The 27,039-nt window shown below is 33.8% G+C and overlaps 1 protein-coding gene across 1 annotated transcript in view; it reads left to right on the top strand.

Moving 5' to 3' along the window:
- The window catches only part of NAALADL2 (N-acetylated alpha-linked acidic dipeptidase like 2), a 977,694-nt gene that overhangs the window by 231,703 nt on the left and 718,952 nt on the right, over nt 1–27,039 (top strand). Inside the window, exon 2 of the mRNA XM_030931975.1 lies at nt 17,670–18,171. Within this exon, the coding sequence (XP_030787835.1) occupies nt 17,670–18,171 (502 nt within the window). The remainder of the gene's footprint in view (nt 1–17,669; nt 18,172–27,039) is intronic.

Below are 27,039 nucleotides of genomic sequence, written 5' to 3'. Positions count from 1 at the left end.
GTTGCCTAGGCTGTTTTCAAACTCCTAACCTCAAGTGATCCACCCTCACTGGCCTTCCAAATATTGCTGTAATTACAGGCTTGAGCCACTGCACCCAGCCAAATGAAGAAGCTTTATCTTACATTTAGGAAAGAAAGGTGTAGCAAAATGCAGCACAGCAATAATAAGAGTATGTAATAATTTTTAAAAAAATATTTAGATATAAATTACAAACCATAAAATTCACTCATATGAAGTGTGCAATTTGATGATTTTTAATTTATTCAGTTATAAAACCATCACCGTCATCCAATCAGTTGGTGTTCTACCTTCATTAGCAGTTACACCGTCACTCCCCATTTTCTCCAGTTTTCCTGCCCCAGCCCCATGCAACCAGTAATCTTTCTGTCTCTATATATCTGCCTATTCTGGACTTAAATGTAAAGAGAAGTATCCAATACATGATCTTTTTGACTGACTTCTTTCACTTAGGAAGATGTTTTTGAGATTCATCCATTTTTTACTATGTATCAGTACTTAGTTCATTTTATTGCTGAATAATATCCCCTTATATGGACATATCACATTTTACTTATCCTTCCATCAGTTTATGGATATTTCAGTTGTTTCCACTATTTGGCTACTATGAATAATGTTGCTCTAAAACATTTGTGTACAAGTGTTTGTGTTATATTTTCATTTCTCTTGGGTGTATACCTAGAAGTAGAATATTGGATCACATAGTAACGTAATGTTTAACTTTTTGAGGAAACCTCAGACTATTTTCCAAAGCAGCTGCACCATTATACATTTCCAACAGCAATGTATGGGGTTCTAATTTCTCTAATATCCTTTCCAAGACTTATCATCTATCTTTTTGCTTATTACTACCTTAATGAGTGTGAATTGATCTTTTATTGTGGTTTTTACTTGTGTTTTCCTAATGATTAGTGCTATTTAGTGTCTTTTCATGTGCTTATTAGCCATTTATATATCTTCTTTTGAGAAATTTATTTTCAGATCATTTGTCACTTTTAAAATTGGGTTACCTTTGTATTATCAAGTTGCAAGGGTTCTTTAGATAATTTGAACTCAAATATTTTATTAGATATATGTTTTGAAACTGTGTTCTCACATTGGTGGGTTGCCTTTTCACTTTCTTGATTATGTTCTCTGAAGCACAAATGTGTTTTTGTTAAAATCCAGTTTATTCATCTTTTCTTGTTGTTGTTGCTTGTGCTTTCTGTAATGAAGTTTTAAGAGACAGAAATGTTGAATAAGTATGCTAGATCTTAAGTACATATTTTGAAAAAGTTTTCTAACATGTTTTTGGATAGAGGCATCCAAATTACTAACTATCTGGGTCTAAAGCAAGAGATTCGAGATATTGACATCAACAACTCCATATCAAAGAATGCTTTTTAATTTTTGGAATAAGATATAGACTAGGGAAAATGACTCTTCATGTGCATATCTTATGGTTCAAGGTAAAATGAATATGCAAGCTTTTTTTTTAAACTCAATAGGAAGGATCCCTGAAGGAGCAAAGACCATAAGAGAGAGCTAACTGCACATGCACACATGCATGTAAACACACACTCAAACTATTATTCATGTAAATCATTCAGGATGCCCTTGATATGCCTTCAATTTAGCTTTCTGTCTTTCATTTTTGATTCCTAGCAAATATAGGAATTGCCATATTCTAGGGGTAGTATTTCATGTATTCCAGAAATATAGACTATTTTTAGAATAACTATTACGAGATTATTTCTGTGACTATCATAGTCAACATAACTTATTTCTGATTTCAATTCTGAAATTCTTAAACTGCAACTTATGCAATCAAAATAGTTTTCAGGTTTCCAACTTTACCTTAATTCTAAACCGAATTTTCCAAGTTGGTGAGAGTCTACTGTGTTAATCAGACAACTAAAATATGTGTCTTTATAAAGTATCTACTCTCCCAGAGTTAGCAAGATTTGCTCATATATCATAATATAAGCCTATCCAAGCAGAATTGCAGCTGCTTGGTAGTATGAGTTTTATACACAAAGCATTGAAATCTTACACATGATTGGTTACAGGAAATGAGAATATTAGTTGTCCTAAACATTTTGCACACTGAAACATTTGTATCATTACTTATCTGGGTGGAAAGAACAAATCAAAATGGGATTCAATACCTTGGACATCCTATATTTAGTGTTTTTTAACCAAGAACTAATTTGGCCCAGTGCCTAGTAAATATTTTCTATGCAATAAATCTGCTAACTCCTGTCATTAGAATTTAAAACAATTTAGATTCATAAAACCACTTAACTATGTTGTGTAATTTTAAAGAGAAAAATATAAGATTGAATTTTGCCTTTAGAAAGATGTCTTTGGAGTTACTGTCAGTAGTGTTGAATCATTCAGGACCAGATATTAGGTATGTAAGGGCAACAGAAGAGCCTGGAGCATATTTCATATCCCTTTATCCCTCAGTTCTTCCCCAAGGGCCCACTGCTATAGGTTGTAAATGAGACACTGGCCATCAGCAAATGGTTTCCACAGCTATCAGAGCAAGACCAATAACTAGTCACCTTTCTTTCAAACCAATTTTCCAGTAAACATTCGGAACCATATGATTGAGGATATGAATGTAGAAAATGTATTGCTGTCATCATTATCTGAAGCAAAACAAGACAAAATTTATATAAGTATAATTATGTTATCAAATATAACATGATAAATATAACAGTATAATTATAAATGATCATAAAATGATTAAGTCAAGTGTATCCACTTTGAGTACTAACTAATTCATCAGCGTTTAGTGTAAATGATTTCGATGTTCACTGGTATCTATCTGTATATCTTTCTGGGGTAATCCAGTTATCCTGCCTCACTGTAATAATGTCTTTAATACCAGCTTCTCCTTGATCTATATTATTTTGTGAAACTCAACTCTCATGGTGTCTTTATCCTGGAAGAATCTGGAATGACATATGAAGACTCCCTTCTTATCCCATCAATCTAAATTTCTTTCCTACTGACTTCTAATATGTACCTTTTTCTACATTAAGGGAGATCCCCTCACTGACTCCTACATACCGATGCATATTCCCACCAGCTCATCTTTATTATCTCTTTATTTAAAGCTTATCCATTTTAAAAAAAGCACAGCTTTGGTTCTTGTTGAAGCCCTCTTTAACCTAACCATTTCTGATTTCTTAACGATAGACCCCACAATTTACTTCCAAATTGGATTTTTAAGTGTTTACATAAGTTAGTTTTTTCTTTACTGATAGATTGTAATTTACTTGGAACCATTTATTGTACATTTTTGGTTTATATTTTCATGGCTCTAATATTGTACACATATTGTTATTGCTTAATAATCTTAAAGGCAATAATGATTTGGAGCCATTTGTGGAACACATACTCTGTCTTAAGAGCTGTGCTAAGTGATTGAAATTTTTCCACTGAAGGCTCACAGTGCCCTATAACCACTGTCGTTCTCTCTCCCTCTCTTTTCCTCTGTGTGTGTGTGTCTGTGTGTGTGTGTGTGTGTGTGTGTGTGTATGTGTGTTTATGAAAACACAATAAGTGACGGAATCTTCAAGGCATCAATTTCTGGCCTAAGATCACACAATCAGTGGCAATTTGGGGATTCATACCCATTTCTGTCTTACACCCAGTACACAATCTTTACTAAGTTACAATGCAAAACTGTTATAGTTTTCTACTAATAATGACATCTTTAATCCATGTATAACAGGGGCTTTAAAAGGGCACTGTGGATTTAACTGGAATGGAAGACTGGTTTTGGTTTTTAGAGTCTGAAGTTTATTATAAATATGTAGTTTATTATTTCCATACTGTTTTATTCATAAAGTGCATTATGCAGCTAATTTGGATATCATAAAATGGATTCTTTTCTAAGAATATATGAATTCAACTTTATCAAACTACGTTTAACTTGAAATTAATTCTTAGAGGTGATAAAGTATGCTGGATGAACAATATCAATTTTATTTATGGCAATTTTGATTCCAATATAGGAGGGCAGACAGGGAGAAGCACTTTATTTTTTAAGAAGAGGAGATTCAGTGAAACCTAACTTTATTGCATTAACAAAAGTCAAACGTGATTTACTTTTTTCTTTCCCTCCCTATTTTTAAAGAATAAATAAAACATATTTTCTTTTTTTGAACAATTTGTTCATGCTTTAGGAGCTATTTAATTAAATTATTACCTGCTGGAACACCATCTGTTTTTGTCCTAGAAATAGGCATAGCTTTCTTTTACATAGGCTTGGTAAATATGTAGAAGGTGCCAAAAAGCAATAAATATTATCAGCAGATGGACTGAGGCTCTTCAGTCTCTACACAGTCAGTCTTGATTGTTTGGGGCATAGCTAAATGGATTTTTCTGGATAAATTCCTTTCAAAAAGTATTATGTACAGGAGGGGAGTTGGATTAATCTTTTCCCATAGATCTCTTCACATTATCCCCCTCGCGATGTAAGACATAGGACCTGGTTTAGTTTTTAACTCTGCGCTGTCCACATAACAAACACCAGTTCTGAAAGGCATATGTAAATAACAACTTTGTAATGTGTTTAAGGAACTGGACGTTGGTAAACGCTAGGATAAATTTTCCAGGAACCATCCTCCAGAAGCCACTTCCTTCTTTCTTCCTTCTCATCTTCTGTCCCCTGTTCCCCCAGCAACAACCTTCACATCTGACACACAGCCTGGAAGTTCATCCTCTCATTCTAGGCTTTGTTTTCTTTTTCAGGGATTGGAGAAATTCAAGCACTCATGGTGCATATTTATCTCCCTACATCTGCAGTGTTCAGAATTTGGGGTGTCTGGGTGTGTGCATACATGTGAAATAATGATTCATTTAATTAATGTTAACCAATTTTAATTAATCAGTTGTGACCTTTCAGTAATAATAAAATATTAATAAATAGTACTTGAAACATACATTTATAAAATGACTTCATTTAGTTTTCACCAAAAAAACTAGTTTTACCTATGAAGAACAGTGACTTTTTCTGGAGTTCATACCTAGTAATTGTGGATGCAGATTTCAAACCTAGCTGTCTTGACTCCTGATAGTTTGTAATTATTTTGTAATTAAAACAATAATAGTTACATAGGGTTTTACAGTTTATCAAGTGCCTTTATAACATTTAATTTTATTCATCAATTAATTTTCAAAAGTATATAGATGAGGTATTACTATCCTATTCTGAAGGCTGAATGAGGTAAAATACCTACCACCAAACATGTTGCTGGTAAAATGACAATTATCTGACCCTAAATTCTATACTTTCTTTAAGATGCTATACCTATTTGGAGATTATTGTTTATTGAGCAACTACCAGGTTCAAGAAACAGCACTAAGCTTCAAAGATAAAAGATAACTCAGCAAATTAACTATAATTAAGAACTGAAGCTGAGGGCAAATCAGGCTGAGGAAGAACATGCACTGTGTATGCCTAGAAGAGGCTTGAAAGCAGGAAGTAGTGGGAAGGATCAGAATGGAAGTGTAGACCAGGACATGAAGGTCTTACATGCTTTGGAAAGGAATCTGCAATTTTATGTTGGTGGAGAATAGAATTTTAAGCAGCCAAGTGATGTGATCAGGTTTGTGTTTTGATAAAAATAGCTTGAGTAGTGTTCTGGTCTTTTATTGCTGAGTCAAAAAAACTACCCCCCAAATTTTGTGGTTTTGACCAGCAGTCATTTAATTATGTCTCATTATTTGATAAGGAATATAGGCAGGTCTCAGCTGGCCTATTTTTTTGCTCCACATGGCATTGACTGCTTGTCACTTGGTAGCACTCACCTGCTGGCAAGTCAGGTCTAAAGGGCCGAGATAGCTTCATTCGTATGCCTGGAACTTTAGTTTGGGTGTCTAGCTCTGCTTCTCCTCGTGGTCTCAGGGCCTCTCCATATGGTCTCTCCAACAAGGTAGTTTAATTCCTTGGTACTCAGGGCTATAAGAATTCCTTCTTTGTAAGTTATCCATGCCTTAATTACAGTGTTCATAAGACACCTCAGCAAATATATGTCTCACTGTCCACCTGCTTAAGAACCGTCACATTTAAATTAAATGATTTCTCTTAAGGTATATATCTATTTTTAAAAGAGCATACATAAAAATGGGAGGAAATTATTGAATTATTTAGGGTTGTTTCAAAGTTATGGATTTAGTCAAACATTTCTATTGTCAAAGAATTATTATGAAACTACAGACAATACAAATATGAGTAAGATATAATTCTTGGAGGTGAAACTGAAATGAAAAAGTCAATTGTGAAAAAAATGAAAGGTAACTAAAATAAAAATCACAAACATAGGCAGCTGGTAGCCATGTGTTGGGTGCAAAATGTGTTTGGGGGAGCCATTAGCAGTACGCGAGGACAGAGTATAGACACTCTATGTTTGTGTGAATGTGTGAGTTCCTATCTTCTCCCTACTTTTTCCCCAAAAGACTCTAAGGGGGCTACATACTGATGGAGCCTTTGGGAAAAGGTCATACTACACAATTTTGTTAGGGCTTGATTTTGGGGAATTTGAGTTATGTTCTCCTGTGTCTTTTATTTTTGGTGCAATTCCTAATATGCCTTCATGGGATTCCTTTCTGTAATCATGGAAGAGTGGTTAAGAACACAGATTCTGGAACCAGGCTGCCTTGTGTTCAAAACTTGCATGATTGAGGGCAAGTTACTTCAACTCTCTCTCTTAATAGTAACTTCATGGTGTTGTTCTGATGTTAAATTACTTAATATAAGTAGAGGGCATATAGTGCTAAATAATTGTATGCTGTTTTTCCTGTTAATATTATACTCTTTACCATAGTGAAACTAGTTAAGGTCATTACTGCTTATAACTCGTGTTGCAATGCATGCTCCTATTTTTATTATCATAATTTTTGTTTTCTTCATCCTTAAATATTATGCTCCTTTTTTCTGCAGAAACTGAGATATTTCCATTGTGGGGGCTCGCAAGTGTTATAAATTACTCAGGAAACAAAGAGACCTGAGTAATTTAAATTTTAAACCCTTTACAGGATCATGAAAATAAAAATAAGGAAAAAGAGAAAAGACAACGGATATATTTTGGGTCCTAAGACATGTGGTTAAGATATAGATATTTTCACCAGGCACAGTGGCTCACGCCTGTAATCCTAGCACTTTGGGAGGCTGAGCAGATCACAAGGTCAAGAGATCTAGACCATCCTGGACAACATGCTGAAACTCTGTCTCTACTAAAAATACAAAAATTAACTGGGCGTGGTGACACGTGCCTGTAGTCCCAGCTACTTGGGAGGCTGAGGCAGGAGAATCACCTGAACCCGGGAGGCGGAGGTTGCAATGAGCGGAGATCGTGCTACTGCACTCCAGCCTGGTGACAGAGTGAGACTCTGTCTCAAAAGATATAGATATTTTATTTGGGGATAGTAAGTTATAATTATAAAGGATGTTTGAAGCCAGAAGTCTCACCACTTGCAATAGCTGAAGGGAGTATTTGTGAAAGCATTAGGGAAAAGAGTCTTTTGTTTCGTTTTTCATACAGCGGGTCAGAGACTATGACTCCAAACAGCAGGTTATGGATAAGTCAAATTTTACTATCATTTTGAAAAATAAAGATCTGATGTATTTGGAATGATAGAGGAAAACATAGTCTTTGTTTTGACAGTCATTTCTAAGAAAACATCCACTGGTTCTTTATAGTTTAAAATATATCATTCTCAATACCTAGGAAAAAATGAAGTGAACTTTTTATGGTCAGTTATTTTATTATTTTAAAATAGATGCCTTAGATATCAACAGTGACATTATTAAGAATAGAAAGGTAAAAATGAAATAATGAGAAAGGCTGAAGGGAGGAAAACATACATAAATTTAAAATAGAGGATGTATTACAGAAACAAAAAAAATGAAATGGAAAAAGAAGCTAAAATTCATGTTGATAAAGTAATAATATTTGACATTTTAAATTAAAGATTAGGTGAATTCTAAAAATTTTGCATACAATATTATAATAAATTACTTTTCAATGGTGTCAGTTATATAAAAGTTCTGTTAAATGTTTTATATTTAATGTTTTTGTGGCTCTTACATTTTCATGCCTTTTGCCTGACATTTAGTTTCGTACCAGCATTACTTTTATGTGCCATTGGAGGTCTTTCATTTTTTATATTCCTGTTCATAAATAAAATATAAATGACATAAGAATTGCTCAATATGGTCTTTAGTAAATTGTTTAGTAGCTTGAATTTACCCAAAACTATTAGTAGACATGTCTATAAATTTGTAATAAAAATTAACCTCTCAATGTCCAGGTGTCATACAGATATAACATATTGCTAGAGTATTACTCATCCTTTCTTTTTAACTAAACATCTATTTTTATTAAAAATGCTAACGATAATTAGTACTATCATATATAAAGTTTACTTATATAAAAAACTTGAATTTTTTATTATTAAAAGAATAATTTTGTTACTTTTTTCAGATAAAATTCTATTTTTTATATCAATGGGAAGCCTAGAAAAAAATATTGATGTGAAATGTTAAAGTAAAAACATATGCTTGTTTAGCTTGAGACATAGGTATATTTATGGATGTGACTTGTTAGAAGTAAGAAAGAATAGCAAAATCTTGGATAATTTGTTTCTCCCTTTTCATATGCTGCTTAGATAATTATTGAAAAGTAGTTTAATCTTGACTTTGTCATCAGTTAATTGCAAGTTAAGTTTTATATTTTCTTAGTAATGAGTGAACTTCACAATTCTTGGTTTTCTTTCCATTAATGTATTGCTACTACATAGGAAAATATAATAATTCACTTAAACTATTTTTTAGATATAAGATTAATATACATGATTTTTAGTTTATAAGGAACACACAATGCAATTAACCTAGAACTAAATCGTATAATGGTAGTATTTAGGGTTAAATTACCAATTCTAATTTTCTTTAGATTGTAGCCTAACAGTGTGTAAGCTGAATACTAAAATTTTAGATTTGGATCTTACTCTTGAATCCTTAAAGAATAGATTTTCAGAATTTACCCAATATAGGTTTGGGAAGTCAACATAATGTTGTTACTAACAAAATTTTAAATGAACATAGACATACTGTACTAATGTGTTTCTCCGAGCTGCCTCCTTCTTTCCCACCACTTAACCACAATATCATGATATATTAACATTGCTTTCTAAAACAACAAGTATGAGAAAAGCTATTTCAGAAAAAAAAGTACAGGTGCTAGGTGTACTGAATTACCACTGTGGGCCTTAAATAGTCTGTGTGTGTTATGATTGTAGGAAACAGAGGAATATAATTTCAGAATAAAGCACTTCTAGTTTGTAGAAACCTGTTACTTTTTGAAAGTAAAGATATTTAAAAATTAAATCAATAAAGTACCTTTGAAACATCTGAAAAATAGAGTGCTTTAGTAGCCTTGTGTAGATACAAGCTTCAACTATCTGTTCTTGGAAATCCAAAAGTCATAGTCAAAAAGCAGCAATTTAAGATCATTCACACTGGCTGAAAAGATAAAAAATTGCAGTGTATCTATCAAGCTATGAGGCTCCTCCTTGCAGATAGCTCTCAAAGAGCCAAGTGGTGATTGTCTTGAGGTGTTAACTCTTGACACACTTGAAGCCTTCTTTTTCCAGTGTAAACTACACATAGTAGGGAGTGGACAGGATGAGCCAAAGGGTTTTAATGTCAGAAAACAGGTCAGCAGCAGGTTGAATGTGAACTGTAACTGTCAAGTTCTTAGCAGAGTTGCTTTTCTCTTTGTCCCTTGGCAGCAGGAGAAAAAAAAAAAAAAATTTATAAGTTTTGTTAAGAAGAGACAATAAAGTAGAGGTTGTGGTCTTTTCAGAGCACTGTGCTTGGAAGCAATTCTTTCTTATTCAAAACCCTAGTGCCAGGAAACAGCCTGCCAGGGTGCTTGGAGGGAAAGCAAAAAGATCTGTTAGGTCCTGAATGTAGTCAGAGCAGATCCAGGGATCTGGGGATCCAGAAAGGACTATTAAGATTGAAGGGTCATGGAGACGCCTGGTGCTTATTGTCACTTTGGTGCCATAACCAGTGATTAATAAGCCAATAAGATCTCTGCATTTGTTAACATTATGCTAACTCCAGGAACTCTTAGAAAGCCTGGATGTTGTAACATTTAAAAGAGTAGGTTTTGAAATTTAACATGCCAACTTACTAGCTGTGAGAACTTGAGAAAACGATTGCTAAGTCTCAGATAACCTCATCTATAAAATGGGGATAATAATAGCACTTAACATATAGGATTGTTTCATTAAATGACATAATGGAGGTAAAGACCTAACTTTATAGTAATTCTTGACTCATTTTAAGAGTTCAGTGAATTGTGTATTAGCTTATTATTTTGGATGATATATCATGGGGATCTTGTTATTCTGTACATCAAAATCTAAGTGCAAAAGATAAAAGGACATTCATAGATTTATCTAACTAGATACAGAAAAGTATATTCTCAATACAGAAATCTGCAACTGCAGAAAAAGATAACAGAAAAAAGTAAGGTTAAAAACAAACCCTTCAGCTAAGACTGACAGCCTCGTGCATTAACAACTGAGATCAGGAAAATGCTGATGGAACTCGAGAAGACCCTGTAGACAACCCTCTTTGCTATGCCTGTAGTGAAGCTCAGAACTACATTAAAACTCAATTACAGTGGCTTTCTTTTAGCCAGAATATGAACATTTTTTCTCCTCCACTCTTTTTTATTTTGTAGGTTTGTGGATATATTTATCTCACGTATGTGTGTTTCTAATGTTAGCCACTTCATACACTCTGAAGGTAGAAAGTATGTAAATTTGATAGAAGAAAGAAGTAAATATTTCTGGAAACAAGCAGGAAAAGATACTCTGGAATCTAGGTGGAGGTGGAATTGGACATCACAAAGGACCAAGAAAGAAGGAGCCCATGGCAGAACAGGAATTATTTACACTCCCCTGAGAAAAGGAGTTTTGTGATATTAGTGATACTTAAAGTTATGTGGTAGATATCCTAAATAATACTAAGTGTTCATACTACCAGTTCAGGACACCCGTAAAATTTATTGTTTTGGTTCATACTAATCAGCTCTTCTGTTTGCCAAATCCTGAATTGAATTATATAATTCCGATATTTAAAAACTTTACCATAAATATAGGAACTCAGGTGAGCCTAACTAAGCATCCATTTAGGGTATGTTACACAAATTTCAGTTGTACACAGGGCTCCAAAGGCTGGCCTACTCAGGGAACTAGCAGGTGCTCATGCATATGCAAGTGTCTAAAACAAATTTGCATGAACCAACTGGTTTTCACCAACTAATTTTTTTTTCAAATGGTTTTGACTGCATTTTGCAATTTATAGCTCATCAATTTGACATTCTATAAGCATACCTTTTACATGTCATTTAGTGATCAACGTAACTCAGGCTTCAGGGTGAAGTTTTAGTTTGTTATCCAACTTGATTATCTACTGTGTCTAAATTCAGTGTACTACTCATTTTAGAGTAGGCTTTGACTGACGTATTTATATTTATTTGTTTATTTATTTATTTATTCATTAATTTTTGAGACGGAGTCTCGCTCTGTCGCCCAGGCTGGAGTGCAGTGGCGCAATCTCAGCTCACTGCAAGCTCCGCTTCCCGGGTTTAGGCCATTCTCCTGCCTCAGCCTCCAGAGTAGCTGGGACTACAGGTGCCCGCAACCACGCCCAGTTAATTTTTTGTATTTTTTTTTTAAACAGAAATGGGGTTTCACTGTGTTAGCCAGGATGGTCTTGGTCTTCTGACCTCATGATCCACCCACCTCGGCCTCCCAAAGTGCTGGGATTACAGGCATAAGCCACCAAGCCCGGCCTTCACTTATTTATTTTTTCTAAAATAAAGCACAAATAATAATTTCCTTTACTTTATATATCCTATTTAATCTATTAGTGAAGCATGAGCAACAAATAATTATTGTCATTTCTTTTATGTGGTTGATATACAAAACTGCAATTAAATAAAGAGTTCTTCATGCATTTACATACACTATAGCAGTTGCCAAGGCCATTTCAATAAAACCACAAATGGAAAAAAAAATCTCATTATGCTGAAGAATTAAATCAGGAAACAGAGTCTTCTGAATTACTATTTTTATAGTTTTATCTTTTGCCTTGCTTTCAAGTTGACACCATTAAAGCTTTCAACAACAAAAATTTATTCCACAAACATGGACTCTATTTGTATAAAGTAGGTTTATACTGAAAAATTTATGTCAAATGTTTTTTGCCTATAAAGAATATTCTTAAACTTAGATTTAAAAATTCCTATGGGTACTATGTAGTTCACTGTTAAAGTACCTAAAGTAATGCTCCACAAAGATGCACAATGAATGTCTTTTGATGATGCATTGATATTTCTAAGAAATACCTTTGCCTCAAATCAATCCACTCAAACCAGTAAATGATTTGACATTGAAAGCTTCAGGAAACACTATATGAATATTTTTTTCTCATTGTACAATAAAGATTCAATCATGGATTATCATAGGAAATTGAGATCCTGCCTTATTTTTTAAAGGTAATCTGCTAGAGTCATTCATCTATTTTACTTGTAAAATAACTTTTACAAGTAGGAAAGCCTTTATATGTGTTCTTAATTCTAATAAGATCTGTACAGTCTGTTATACTGTTGGAGTTAAAATATTATCAGTAACATCATAGTCAATGAATCAATTCAAACTTCTATGATAAACATGGTGTTCTACAACAATATTTGTAACTAAGAATTACAATTACACATCACCAATTCCTGGAACTATTAAACAGAATTCTTTATTTCTCAACATCTCCAGGTCCTTGTTATTAAAGCCTAAGGTCTCAGGTCATAGTTTGATTTAATTTACCCTGCATTTTAAAGTTGTAAGCTCCAAATATTTCTATTTTCTTAGCTCTATAGAATTTATGGAAAAAAAGAGTGAATCACTATAATTATTAGCGTATCACTTACAGTGTGTTAGACTATGTTTTGAGCACATTAAATAATTTATCTCATTTACTCCTTATAATAACTTCAAAAATGTGATAGTTATTATTTCTGTTTGACAAAAGTGAAATTTAAGCACAAATATATTATCTGGTTTAAATTACATAGCAAAACTGGTATTTGAACCAGATAGTCTCACTGTGAAGTCCACTCATTTAGAGATTTACAAGGTCAGAGCATTCATGTAATAAATTCTCTCATTATGACTGCTGAACAAGAAAGAAATACTGCTGTGATCATATTCCTAAGTGGCATAAGTAATATGTAACATTTAAAAAAAACTTTTGTCTAATCTGTATTTATTATCTAAAATATTTGCCAGACACTGTGTTAGACTAGTTCTGCAGCAATCAGAGATTATATTTTACATATTAAATTTTCATTTTATTTCCATACTTACCTTTATTTTCATATAATTTACGATGTTTAAGCCAGTATTTGTGAAAGAAATAGCATTCAGAATAATCAGTTTATTTTAAACTATCACATTTTGAATATAGATGGATAGTCATTATTATGAATCTAAGTCTGTCACAGTCCAGAAAAATACCATTCAGTTCAACTTGTATCTGCTTTATTTTTATAATAGAGGGATAAGTGTATGTAAAAGATAAATGTCTTAGTATGTTGAATTTTAAAAACTAGTCTTTGGTTGTAGGCCTGGGTGGAAAGAGATGTCACCTAAGTGAATAAGATCTGTTGAAAATACGGAAAATATATTATACTTTTCATGAAATTGCATTTTATAAAACAGATCATGTGGTGCAACATGTAAGGGTGTTACAGATATTTCCATTCATAGAAATGTCACAAGTTTCTATAACCTCCTCTATACTAAAGTATATCTCTTTTAGATAATTATTCATGCAGATTATAAAATCTACTACATGTACTTTTTAAAAATCACTCACATGGGGTAATCTTAAAGTATCATGACAATACAAACTAACCAAATCATGTGCATCAGTAATAAAAAATTGAATGCCATTATCATGTGATTATGTCTAAGACATGCTGATTTTGTTGAATATTTGTCTTTAAATATAAAATTTTCATATTACTAGAGAATGTGAAGCTTTGATAAAAAGAAATGTGATATGTCTTTGTCTCAGAGGGTAGAGGTGTTTTTAAGACAGCTACATTCTCAGTGGGAACCATAGAATAATTTATGCTATCTCCAAGCTGAATATGTTACTAAAGTTTTATTTATTTGATAGTTTCTTTTTTGTTGAGTTATATATATATATATATGTTTTAAGTGAAGCAAACAAAACTATCAGGGCAGAGATTTATGTTTATTTTTGCAGCATGTCTATACTATTTTTAAGGCAAAATAATTTTATAGAAATAGTTACTAATTTTATAAATGTCTATAATACATTTATATATACTATATATACGTATATTTGATATATAAAATATATAAGACATATATAATTGATTTTACCAAGTTAGTGATTAAAATGCTTTATCATGTATGTCATTGCATACTCATTTCCATGGTAATTTTCTTGAAATACTTTGGAGTTTGTTACATCAAGTGACTTCATCTACCTTTATCCCAGATGTGACTCTGCTGGAAGGTAGAATTTAGTGAAAATTTAATAATGTGTAATAAATCCAAAAGTGGTAGTAAGGGTGTCAGGCAGATATCCATCATAGTGAGGAGTTAATATCTCTATCTGCATTACATTCTAATTGATGGTTCTGTCTGATGTTTGAAGAGCGTTAAATTGCTGATGTACATGTAATGGAATGCCTATTGTCAGGCTAGAGATGAAAACTCTGCCTCACCATTGCAGTTGGCTTTTAAATGATTTATAGAGAGGTGACTTTGAATGTTTGTTTTAGAGGTCAGAATTAGAGATCTCACATTTCTGTAGTAACTCCCATGTGCCAAGTCTTTTTTGAGCATAAACCAAGCTCTATGATTCAACTTGAGAGAGAGAATGAGAAGAGAGAGAGAAACACTGATTCATTAAAATGGGAGAAAAAAATCTAGAGAACTGCATGGAGAAATATCTGAGTAAGTTAATCTATAATGCATAAGCTGAACAGTTAAATAAGTAAATATGATATCATATCAAGGTAACAGCAATTTACTGATGTTTAGGCCAAAGGGAAAAAAAAAAATTGACTAGTGGTAGGAAATTGCAGTTTATAAAGCACATTAAAATAAATTGGTTTCTAAAGTGTTTCGAGAGTCTTTATTCTACTTTCTTTAGATTTTTTTCTATCCTCTGGTATTTTAATTTGACATTTTCTTTAAACCCGGTGAGATTCAGTTTCTTCCTCTATAAGTTAATCAGCTATCACCTAACCTATCTGAATAGTTATTATTAACTTCAAACATTACTTCCTTTCTCTGCTTGTCTTGATTTTACCAAAGACAGAATTCAAATGCTACACTTCCTTGAATCATTTTGGAAACAAGGTCAAACAAGAACGGATGGAGGGAAGGAGGGAAAAAGAAAATCAGTGTAGACCCATGAGAACATTTAGTATATTACTTGATGATTTTTATATTTTAATCTCTACATACAGACTAAATGTTAAAAAACAAACAAACAAACACTATAGTGTGTGTGTGTGTGTGAATATTATACATCCTCCCCTCCATCTCCACAATGTCTTGCAGAATTATGTAATTATTAACTCCCCACCAATCCTTGACAGTTCTATCTCCTCTAAGACTAGAAATGTTCCTTCTAACTCATATAGCCTATCCACTAGTCAATAGATGCTTTGGGTTCACTATGTGAATTAATCCTAATGACAACACTACAAAGTTTATATTAATATTATACCCATTTCATATGCGAAGACCCTGTGTTGTAGGAAAGTTAAGTTTTTTGTCCAGTGTCACCTTCTCCTAGTTTTTTCCTCAGTATCTTTGGCCCTTGTGCACTATGCTCAGTCATAGCATACCACTCTAGGGTTTTCAAGTGGGGCATTCTTATCCTCCCTTTGTGTTTGTAAATTTTTCCCTTTTCTAGGTATTCTCCTCTCACACCCTCCTCTCTTGCAAAAGCAACTTAGAGGTCACTTTTTAAAAATAATTATTTCTTGTATTTTCTGATAGAATCAATCACCCCTGAGTTTCACTGACACTTTGTATATTTTATCTCACTTTTTCGTTTGTTTGTGCATTGTCTCTCTGATTTGATGATTCCCTATTTGTGGAATACGGTCCTATTTATTTCTCTTCATTACTTATCTCTGCCTGGCATGCATCAGATAATTATCTTTATTGAATCAATGCTGGGTAAGAATGATTCCTAGATTTTAGGGTAGCATATGAAAATTCTAGTCAGAATTACAGTTTTTATTTTATAAAATGTAATATTTAGTTATATTTGAACTGCCTTAAAATTTAGGAAATTTTAATTATATGGACCTCAGCTAGCCAAGATTGGAGGTAGGTATGGCCATAATTCTGTGCATAAGTGCCACTCCCTTCGTGAAATCCTTGTTTTATCTTTTTCATAGGAATTTACTTGTCCACCACGATTCCCAAGGCAATTAGCTAATCAATTATCAGTTGAACTGTGTTCTTTGCCCACCACAGTAGGACATACAGAAAACTCATAAAGCATTGTGAGGGATCTAAGATCCAGCTGGGGTGACAAATCTAATACACAGAATATTTAAGTATAAATACTCTTAATCTGCAGCCATAATACACCAGTGGGTTACTGAATACAGGCTTAAGACCACTTGCAGTTAATTAGCTCAGTTTTCCTAATACCACTCAGCAGGATACAACAAGCTGTCATCCAAAGCTGTGCAGGGGAGAAGAACCTCCATCTGCCACTCCTGTAGCAAGGTTATGAAACCAAACTCTCCTAGGCTGGCAAAAGGCTTTCCTCTTTGGATTGATGCCATCCCAGACTTTTATTTAAAGTTCACTGAGCCAGGCCAATTCATGTCACTAATTTCTTGGGACATCTGGGTCCTCTCTCATAGTCTTAAAGTTTTGTAATCTTTTTGGTAAGTTATGAATCTGTAACATAACAGATTTTGCTTCTTGTAGAATTCATACTTCATTTAGTTGTTCTGCCTATTCTTACAATGAATTTGTGTTTTTAAGACTAGCTCTGGCAATGTAATCATTCCAGGGCTTTTATTATTTTTTCCCTTTAAGTTACCAAATCACAGCTTTATTACTTTTGTCTTCAATTTTTAAAAGTTATTTTGTAACCATGAAGGTTTAATTTTGCCTTCTACATTGCATCATCCTTCAATATAATTGTGCATTCATGACTGTTGTTATTCTCCTGAGCTTCAAAAATTAATGGGGTGTATGTGTGTTTATGTGTGTGTGTGTGTGTGTGTGTGTGTGTGTGTGTGTGTGTAATTTTGTTTTCTCATAGCTTTTCCACTAAATACCTTCTACTTCCGTTTTTCTTTTGTTTTCCTTTCCTATAGTGACATCAACAGAAAATTATAAGATTAATTAAATAAAATACGAGTTTCTATAGGGATAATTTAATTCCCTGTATTATAATCATTAAAATTTTATGGATGCCTAATATGGCTTACTGTTTTGTTTTCACCTTGTTAGTTTTTTTAATTGTGTGTTTATTTTATTAAAATATATTTTTCTTATTTTCACAGGTAAAAAGATGGCCTATCAGAAGATCAATGCAGATCAAAGAACTCCAGGACACTCACAGTACTTAGACAATGATGACCTTCAAACCACTGCCCTTGACTTAGAGTGGGACATGGAGAAGGAACTAGAGGAGTCTGGTTTTGACCAATTCCAGCTAGACAGTGCTGAGAGTCAGAACCTAGGGCATTCAGAGACTATAGATCTCAATCTTGATTCCATTCAACCAGCAACTTCACCCAAAGGAAGGTTCCGGAGACTTGAAGAAGAATCTGACTACATTACCCATTATACACGATCTGCACCAAAGAACAATCGCTGCAACTTTTGTCACCTCTTAAAAATACTTTGCATAGCCACCATTTTATTTATTTTTGGGATTTTGATAGGTTATTATGTACATACAAATTGCCCTTCAGATACTCCATCTTCAGGAACAGTTGATCCTCAGTTATACCAAGAGATTCTCAAGACAATCCAGGCAGAAGATATTAAGAAGTCTTTCAGGTAGGTGAGAAGAAACAGATGTTGTTTGAATGCATTTCTTGGGAAAAATGTCTCACGGGGGTATTGAACTAATGATTTTGCCGTGGTTCAAGTCAGTTTTGCAAGCTGAGAAACATAACTTACCACCACAACAAGAATAGAAACTTCAAAAGTGGGGCACAGATTTTCAGATTTATGGTACTGCAATATAAATTTGTGATGCAGTTTTATTAATTACTAGTAAGAATCATAAATACTATGGAGACTGAAAGTCTCCAGCCACTGTATTTTCTCCCTCTTGGGGAGCCTCATTAGACCAAATTGGGATGCAAAGATTGCCAGATATACAGGTAATAAAAACTAGGACGTTAGCCATATGATTAAAGACTTTAATGATATCAGAATAAAATAAACCTGCTTTATGGGCTGAAGTAACTGTCTTCAAAAGCTTCAGTGATGTCATATAACTAGTGGATAACTTGGAAAAGCTGTTTATTATTTTATTAGCATACATGTTGAGTTGTAAAAGATTTTCTAGTTTACATATTTAGTGAAGTGAAGAACTGGATATGCAAGATGAGGTATTACCTTCCACATATGTCTTCTATATTTGCAGAAAAAGAATAGTCCTAGGTGAATCATGTATGTTGTTTGTAGGTAGATGGAGTAGTGAGGTACTACTTCTCCAGGATATTCTTTCTGGGTTACGCTGATTTGTTACAGCTAAGATGTTGGCAGGTGTGCATTTCCAGGAATTTTCTCAGGGAAGCATGTCCACTGAAGATGTGTCACTTAATTCATGTGCTGAAATACCAAGTGTATTGGTGTTGGTGGATTCTACTCCTCTTCCTGAAGATTAAGCCTCAGTGACTGACAGGGATGTGTTCCCTATATCCTTCTGTGTCTGCTATTCCCTTTTGTATAAGCATCCCTGGATATTTAATATGTGGATAATAACACTTTTCATGAGACTTCCCAATGTAAAATTGTTTACATTGAGCTGAAAGATACGCTGTTGTCTTATAATGAATGATTGCATTTATCAGGACCCAATGAAGACATCAGAAAACTTCCTGAATAGTTAAAGTAAAAGGCATTTAAAGTAGAGAAATGCTTCCATCAGTGATTAGGAACTTATGAGCCAATCAGGGGATACTCAGGCAGCCCAGAGATTCACAAAATGGAGCCATTACTAAACCTAGACTAGAGGGAGAAAGCAATGGGACTGGAATGTCTGTGCACACAAGTACAGATGAGGGACATAACCTCAGCTGGAGACACCACTGAAGATAGAGAGAGGGAAATACTCCAGCTTCTCTTTTCCTTCTGCCACTAACTGTCCTAGCAATTGTCCTATTGGCTGAAACCAGCAGGAGACTGGTGCCTTACAACTTGAGAAACTCATTCTGAAGGGATCCACTGCCTGCAATATAGGATGGAGCAGAAAAAGGGAAAGTTGCAGATAAATCTAACTGGCTCAGGATTTTATTAGAAAACAAACCAAGAAAATAGAAGGATTCTATAAAACTATTTTTACTTTAACTTCATTAAGGACATCTGTTCTATTACAAAATGTCTTCTGGAAAAGGATCCATAACATTAATTTCTTTTTAATGTTAAGGACAATTATGTATATGTTTTTTGTTTGTTTGTTTTTCCTGAGCAGCTGGTTAGTTTTTAATTTATTGATGCAATGAATACCATAACCTAGTCTGCTTCCTTCTTTACTTTGACTCTTAGTAAATTTAGAGTCAAATTTGTATTTGTAGGTTTATAAGGAACTTTATGACATGCATTTTGTTTACAAACTAAGCTACGTATTTATTTTCCCTCCTTATATAACTTTGGATTTTCTTGTCTTGTTTTAATTCATTTTTCAGCACTGTAGTCATCTTTAAAAGCTGACTTATGTCCTCTTTGCAAATAGGCAACTGATTATAAAATTTAAAATATATAATAATTACATTAAAATATTCATTATTTCTCTCAGAATGGAAGCTGCAAGATGGTAAGGATTATATTCCATTCTTAGACTACAAAATCAACAAAATAACGTATGTGTCAAAGCTAGCTATGAAAGCATAACCACTAGCAATTACACTCCCGGGTAGTACTCTGTGATTAGACACAGATTCACAATTATGGGTCCATCAAGTAGCCATATTTTTTTTCTTTATTGAGATAACGTACTTTCTTCTTCAAAACAATTGTATTTTTCTACAAATATCTTTACAAACATAACAGCTCCTCATCCAAAAATAACTTCTCCCTCACTAGTCATCCTAACCACATGTCATGATGAATCTCTGTGTTTACTAAGCAATCTTAGCCTTAATTCTGTGCCTCCTAGTAGTAGTAGATTCCTGCTATTACTTTTCATGAATTTATTACCAATTTTGTGCTCTTACTGGCCCACTATTTTGTTCAATTGCTGTATCTCTTTTCTATTGGTTCTCTTTTCCTGGACACGCTCTAAACCTGTGTCAGTTCTTATCAAATAGCCTAAAAGTTGTGCAATACAAACTATGTTCTTTCTATAGTAGACTGCAGACTCAATGAGGGAATGGACTATACTTGTTTGTCCACCATTAAAATGCCATCATCTAATAGACATTGAGAAATTATTTTTTAAAGAATGAAATGAATGCATGAATAAATGAGAAACATCTGTTTAATTTATCAATTATATTATATATTTTTTAAATTATTTTATCATGTAGATTTTTCATTATATTATAAATATATACAAAATATTATGAACATAGTATTTATTTATATTATATGATATAATTATTTTAAGTTATATAATTATATTATGATTACTTAGAGGATAGCCTGTGTTCTAATTTTAAAGAAGTGGCAATTTATATCAAAACCACATACTGTAAAAATATTGAAGTATCACTACTGACACTTCAGTTCCAGCTGAGGCATAAAGACAGTTGATGCTACATTTCTAAGACTAGCATGTAGCATGTAGAGCTTTGAAGAAATGAGAGTATGGGCCCAGAGATGATTATCCATTTTTGGCTTATGAGAGGTTGGAGAAGCAAAGGCTAGGTAGAATGGAGAAAGTGAAGCATTTTTGAAAAAGCTGCTGATGTGCTTTAAGTCTCTATCTCTTCTCAAGAAAGGAGTCTCAAATCCAGTGGAAAAAGTTTAACAGAACTATTTGGAAGATGTAGAGGTGGCAAAACTACTTAGAATAACTTGATATCTTTCTCATTCAGAGAATCCAGCCTCTTACCGCCCATATCTAAGCGGTAAGAGATTCACTGACTAGTTGCTGATAAAAGTGCAAAAGAAGGCCAGGCATGGTGGCTCATGCCTATAATCCTTGCTCTCTCTCTCTCTCTCTCTCTCTCTCTCTCTCTCTCTCTCTCTCTCTATATATATATATATATATATATCACTTTGGGAGGCCAAGGAGGGCGGATTGCCTGAGGTCAGGAGTTCGAGACCAGCCTGGCCAAGATAGGGAAATTCCGTCTCTACTAAAAATACAAAAAAAAAAAAAAAAAAAAAAAAAAAAAATTAGCTGGGCATAGTGGCAGGCGCCTATAATCCCAGCTACTTGGGAGACTCAGGCAGGGAGAATCACTTGAACCTGGGAGGAGGAGGTTTCAGTGAGCTAAGATTGCGCCATTGCACTCCAGCCTAGGCAACAGAGTGAGACTCTGTCCCAAAATAAAATAAAGTAAAATAAAATAAAATAAAATAAAATAAAAATTGCAGAAGACGTAGTTGTTTTAGGTGGCGTACGGCAAATGTTATTTCTGTCTGAGCTGAGAGGGAGATAGCAGGAGGCTTGGAGAGGGAAGAAGCTTGAGGTGTGTTCAGATGCCTGGGAGCTGTAAGCTAGGAGCTGCAGGAGGGTACATTATTACTCATGTCAAAGGAAAATGAGAAGTCTCCAGTTGTAGAATAAAGAGTCTCCAAAAAACACACAAAGCATACACCAGAAAAGTGTCAGCTGAGAACTCTTCCTGAGTAAACACGTTCTCTGATTCTCACTGAAGTGTTGATCACCAAAGTGATTTAATTCTTTTGCAATTTATACTAGTTTTTGTTTTCATTTTTGCATCATTTCCCAGTGCTAATTGCTATATTCTCCAATGCATTATTCCTTTATTCCTATTCTCCAGGATGAAATGTCATTTTTATCCTTTTGTGGGTCAGAGATATTTGTGACTCTGTGTCAAGTGCTTTTCCCTAATCTAATCAGCTTAAGTCAGTTGAGATGCTGGTTATCTTGTATAAACCATGTTTACCTATGACTGTTGAGAAAGCTCTTTAACTTAGAAGAAACTTGAATGTCACAGGTGCAATAGTTCATTTCTATTATATAATAAAGCCACTAAGCCTTTAATAATGTATTTTTTATTTAAAGAAATGACATATACACACGTATATATAATTGTTGTTTTACCATTGAAAGTAATGGTAAAAGCAGCAATTACTTTTGCACCAACCTAATAAATTCTGAAGATCATAAGCATATTTCTGAGCAGAGTAAGTATGTTGAAAACTTCAAAACATAGTTTGAAAATATAATATTGTAATAATAAGATATTTGAATAGATAAATTAATAAGGTTTAGTTTATTTTTCAATGCAGGAATGTGTTTGCCTTTGACAGCTGTAGATGCTGTGAAATGTTGGGACAAAAAGGAGAAAAATGTGTTGTATTCTAATTATGGCTAATACAGTTTCTTTTTCTTAATGGAAAGGGCATTATGGTTCTTTCTAATTATAAGTGCAACATGTACAGAAAATTATAAAGAAAAAAGTAAACACCATCCATAATCCTACCTCTTTTTAAAAATCATTGTTATTTCCTTCTATCATTCCCTATGAATCAGCAAAATTGTATTAGGCCATATATTCCTTTGACACCTGCTTTAGAATTTTTTTAATTAAAATATTAGAATCATTTTTCAAGCCAATAAATATAGATTTAAATCACTACATAAAATACTGCCTGGTATTCCATTATATGGATACCATGTAATTTGACCTATTTCTTATAAAAGGAACTTTCAGTTTCCTCTGCAAACATTCTTGTACACAAATCCAAGTGTGCCTATTTAATTATTCCCTTTCGATAAATTCCTGGAAACAAATCACAGCTTCACGGAGTTCACATTTGTGTAGTTGTTTGCTTTGTGTCACCAAATTGTCTTCCAGAGCCACTAGCCGTCCAGGTTCTTATTTTTTATTTGCTTTTGATAGGCCAAAAATAATGTTGATAAAGGTTTTCTATGTGAATTGACCTTGTGCATTTCATTTTTCATATGTGAGTTACTTTTTAAAGGAGTTTCCCCATGGCTTTTATTGGTTCTTTCCCATGGTGTTTATAGGTTCAGAAACTAAAATGTCATAATAGTAAAATAGTCAATCACAGTATGTATGGTACCCCATCTCTTTGGATTTCTTTTACTAAACACATTTTACTTTCTAACTTCACAAATAAGATGAATAAATAATAAAATACAATCTCTAGAGATGTATCTATTTTTAAATGTTCGCATTATTTGGACAGGGCAATGTTTTTCATCATTGATACAAGTAAGCAAGCATGAATTAATTTATACTGTGAAATGATCTTTATAAGCAAAATAAAACACCATCTTTTCTTAGCTGAGGGTTAACTCTTAAAAACGTTTAGAAAATGTTATAAATTGGCTGTGCGCAGTGGCTCATGCCTGTAATCCCAGCAATTTGGGTGGCCGAGGCCGGCAGATTATGAGGTCAAGAGATTGAGACCATCCTGACCAACATGGTAAAACCCTGTCTCTGCTAAAAAATACAAAAATTAGCCGGGCGTGGTGGCGCGGGCCTGTAGTCCCAGCTACTTGGGAGGCTGAGGCAGGAGAATTCCTTGAACCTAGGAGGCAGAGGTTGCAGTGAGCCGAGATCGTGCCACTGCACTCCAGCCTAGTGAAAGAGCGAGACTCCGTATCAAAAAAAAAAAAAAAGAGAGAGAGAGAAAGAAAGAAAGAAAGAAAGAAAGAAAGAAAGAAAGAAAGAAAGAAAGAAAGAAAGAAAGAAAGAAAGAAAAGAAAGAAAGAAAGAAAGAAAAGAAAGAAGGAAGGAAGGAAGGAAGGAAGGAAGGAAGGAAGGAAGGAAGGAAGGAAGGAAGGAAGGAAGGAAGGAAGGAAGGAAGGAAGGAAGGAAGGAAGGAAAGGAAGGAAGGAAGGAAGGAAGGAAGGAAGGAAGGAAAGAAGGAAGGAAGGAAGGAAGGAAGGAAGGGAGAGTTATAAATTATCTTCAACAATACCATAATGAATAGCATCTTGTCTGGAAACCTAGTTAAAATGCTGCTTCAGATATAGGCATATTTTAGTCATTACTTAATATAATAGAAGTGGATTCCTAAGTCTCGTTTGTTTTCTGTCCTTCTGAATGTACTTTTACAATTAATCTTCTACTCCCTTTTCTCTTTCTTCTTTCTCCTCTTCCTCCTCCATTACTCCCTTTCAGCAACTAATTAGTATATTTAGTTATCTTATGTATAATATGGGTGGTGCATTTTGTGGTACTAATTGAACTTTACCATTGACACTATTTGGTTAGGTTACCTGGCTTTAATGGCATTGAACCAAAGGAATGACAGATTCACTGCATATACACTGCCACTTCCTGCATCATGCTCTGTGTCCATGAATCACAGCACTCTTTATCACTGCACTCAGACCTTGACTCAGAATTCTTCTCCATCCAACATTCTTGAAAGCCCTTATTATTTGATCAGAAGTACACAAGAGGGAATTTTCCATTCTTATCCTATGATCTAGCTATGCTGGATCAAAAGATATAAATAAGTTCATTTAACTTACAAGGATGAATTTTTCTCTTCTGAAAAGATAAATTCCATAATTTTACCGGGTCAACTATCTACAGCCAAGAAACACAACTTATGACCACTCCATAGTGCCGAAGAGTTCCAGACAAAGTTGATCTCCTGAAAGGAGAAAATCTCTGTCCAAGCTATCTAGAAACAAAATACATATAATTTACTTTTTCACCCATATCTTTCTCACCAGTGCTAATTTATCATCCTGTGACATAAGAAAATAAGCACCTGGGCTGCTTTCCTGTCCCCTTGTTTTAACCCAGGCATTAGGTTTGTTTACTTGTTACAATATTGGTGTCTTTCCTGTGCAAATAGTTTTCTCATTTTTTTTTATCTCTCCCTTTCCACACCTGCCACCCATGTTAACTTCCTTCCATTCAAGAACCACTGCACTTCATTTACCAAAGAATGTATAACTAAGCAAGTCTCCTGTTCAAGAAAGCTGACCAGTTATACATTACCTCCAGTCTTAAATGAGGGAGGCAAAGTAGTCCTTACCTAAAGATAAACTGGCTGTGGAATTCATGAAGACCCACAGAGTGTTTTTATGGTTTTCAGGGCACTAGAAAGGCTAATATAAAATAGTGGTTTGTCTCTCCTCTGTCCCCACAGGAATATATTTTTCACTGACATGCTTTTGTACAAACACAAGATTTTACTGTTGTTTGATGATGGTGATGCCATCAGCAACTGTTCTCTTCTACTCTCCAGCCTTACTTTCCAATCATTTTTTTGGCCCCTCTTCACATTATTATTGTTATTTTTATTATCATTATTTTGTACTTTGTCTTCTCTATTCTTCATGTTTTTTGTCTCTCTCTAATTTCAGTATTAAAATGAATGAGAGTAGGAAGATTGGGAGAAATGAAGAAAGCAATAAAGCAACTGCTATTTTAATTGGAGAAAAACATGTAAATGTATGCATGTAATTCAGTGTATGCAAACAATAACAGAGTGAATTTAACAGTAATAGAGTGATGGCTCCTAAAGGAAGTAATTAACTATCCTATTATTGAACTCTCCAGATAACAAATGTACATTGTCTTAAGTTTAATCAGAAAAGGAATACATAGGATAAGACTGATTTAATTATGCATAGAGTTTCATTGCTCTGAACCTTAAATAAGGCAACTTCTTAATTCGGAGTTTCTCAGTGTTATGCAGAATGGCGTTAATTGTCTTAACTGGATTCAACTCACAGATGCAAGCTTATGACCCTCACAATCCTTAGGTATTTGGCTAGAGCAGCACCCACCAATAGGAAGAATAAATATTGTTGACAGTAGGGCCTTTGACTGCATAACCTTCTCCATCTTAACCTATTAAAATACTGTAAAATACTGTTTGAGATCTGGCTCAAGTGCCCACTCCTTCATGGCAATTTCACTGATATCCCATCAGCTGAATTTTCTATTTCCTTTTGCAGCCCACAGTACTTCATTTCCTCTCATTTTGTTGGCATGAATCACTTTCTGTTTCATGGTGGAGAAAGAACTATGGGTCTGGCAGAGTTTAAATAGCATGTAGGCACTCAGTAAATCTTTACTGCGTGAGAAAATGAACCAGAATGCAGATCTTCTTGATAAACCTTCATTTCCATGTGGATTATCACTTTTTTTGAAAATGAAAATAATGTATACTTCTGGTTATTTATACCTCTTATTGAAATTTTAATCATATATATATATATATGATTCATATATATAAAAATGGCTGTGTGTGTGTGTTTATATATATATATATATATATATGGGATATGTGTGTGTATATATATATTATTCACACACACACACACACATCCTAATCCATGCTTTAGAAATTAAGCAAGATATTTGAGAATACACACACACACACACATACACACACACACACACACACACACATTCCTTTGATTTTTAAACAAATTTTATGTATGTACTCATAGCATGTACTAAAAAAGTTGATTTTGAAGATAGAGGATTTTTTTTCTTACATAAACATGAGCTGGGTGTCTACTATATTCCAAGCACCTGGCTAGTCACTCTATAGTTTTTA

Source organism: Rhinopithecus roxellana, chromosome 1, assembly GCF_007565055.1.
Source record: "Rhinopithecus roxellana isolate Shanxi Qingling chromosome 1, ASM756505v1, whole genome shotgun sequence".
NCBI lineage: Eukaryota > Metazoa > Chordata > Mammalia > Primates > Cercopithecidae > Rhinopithecus > Rhinopithecus roxellana.
This window is presented reverse-complemented; position numbering and strand designations above follow the sequence as displayed.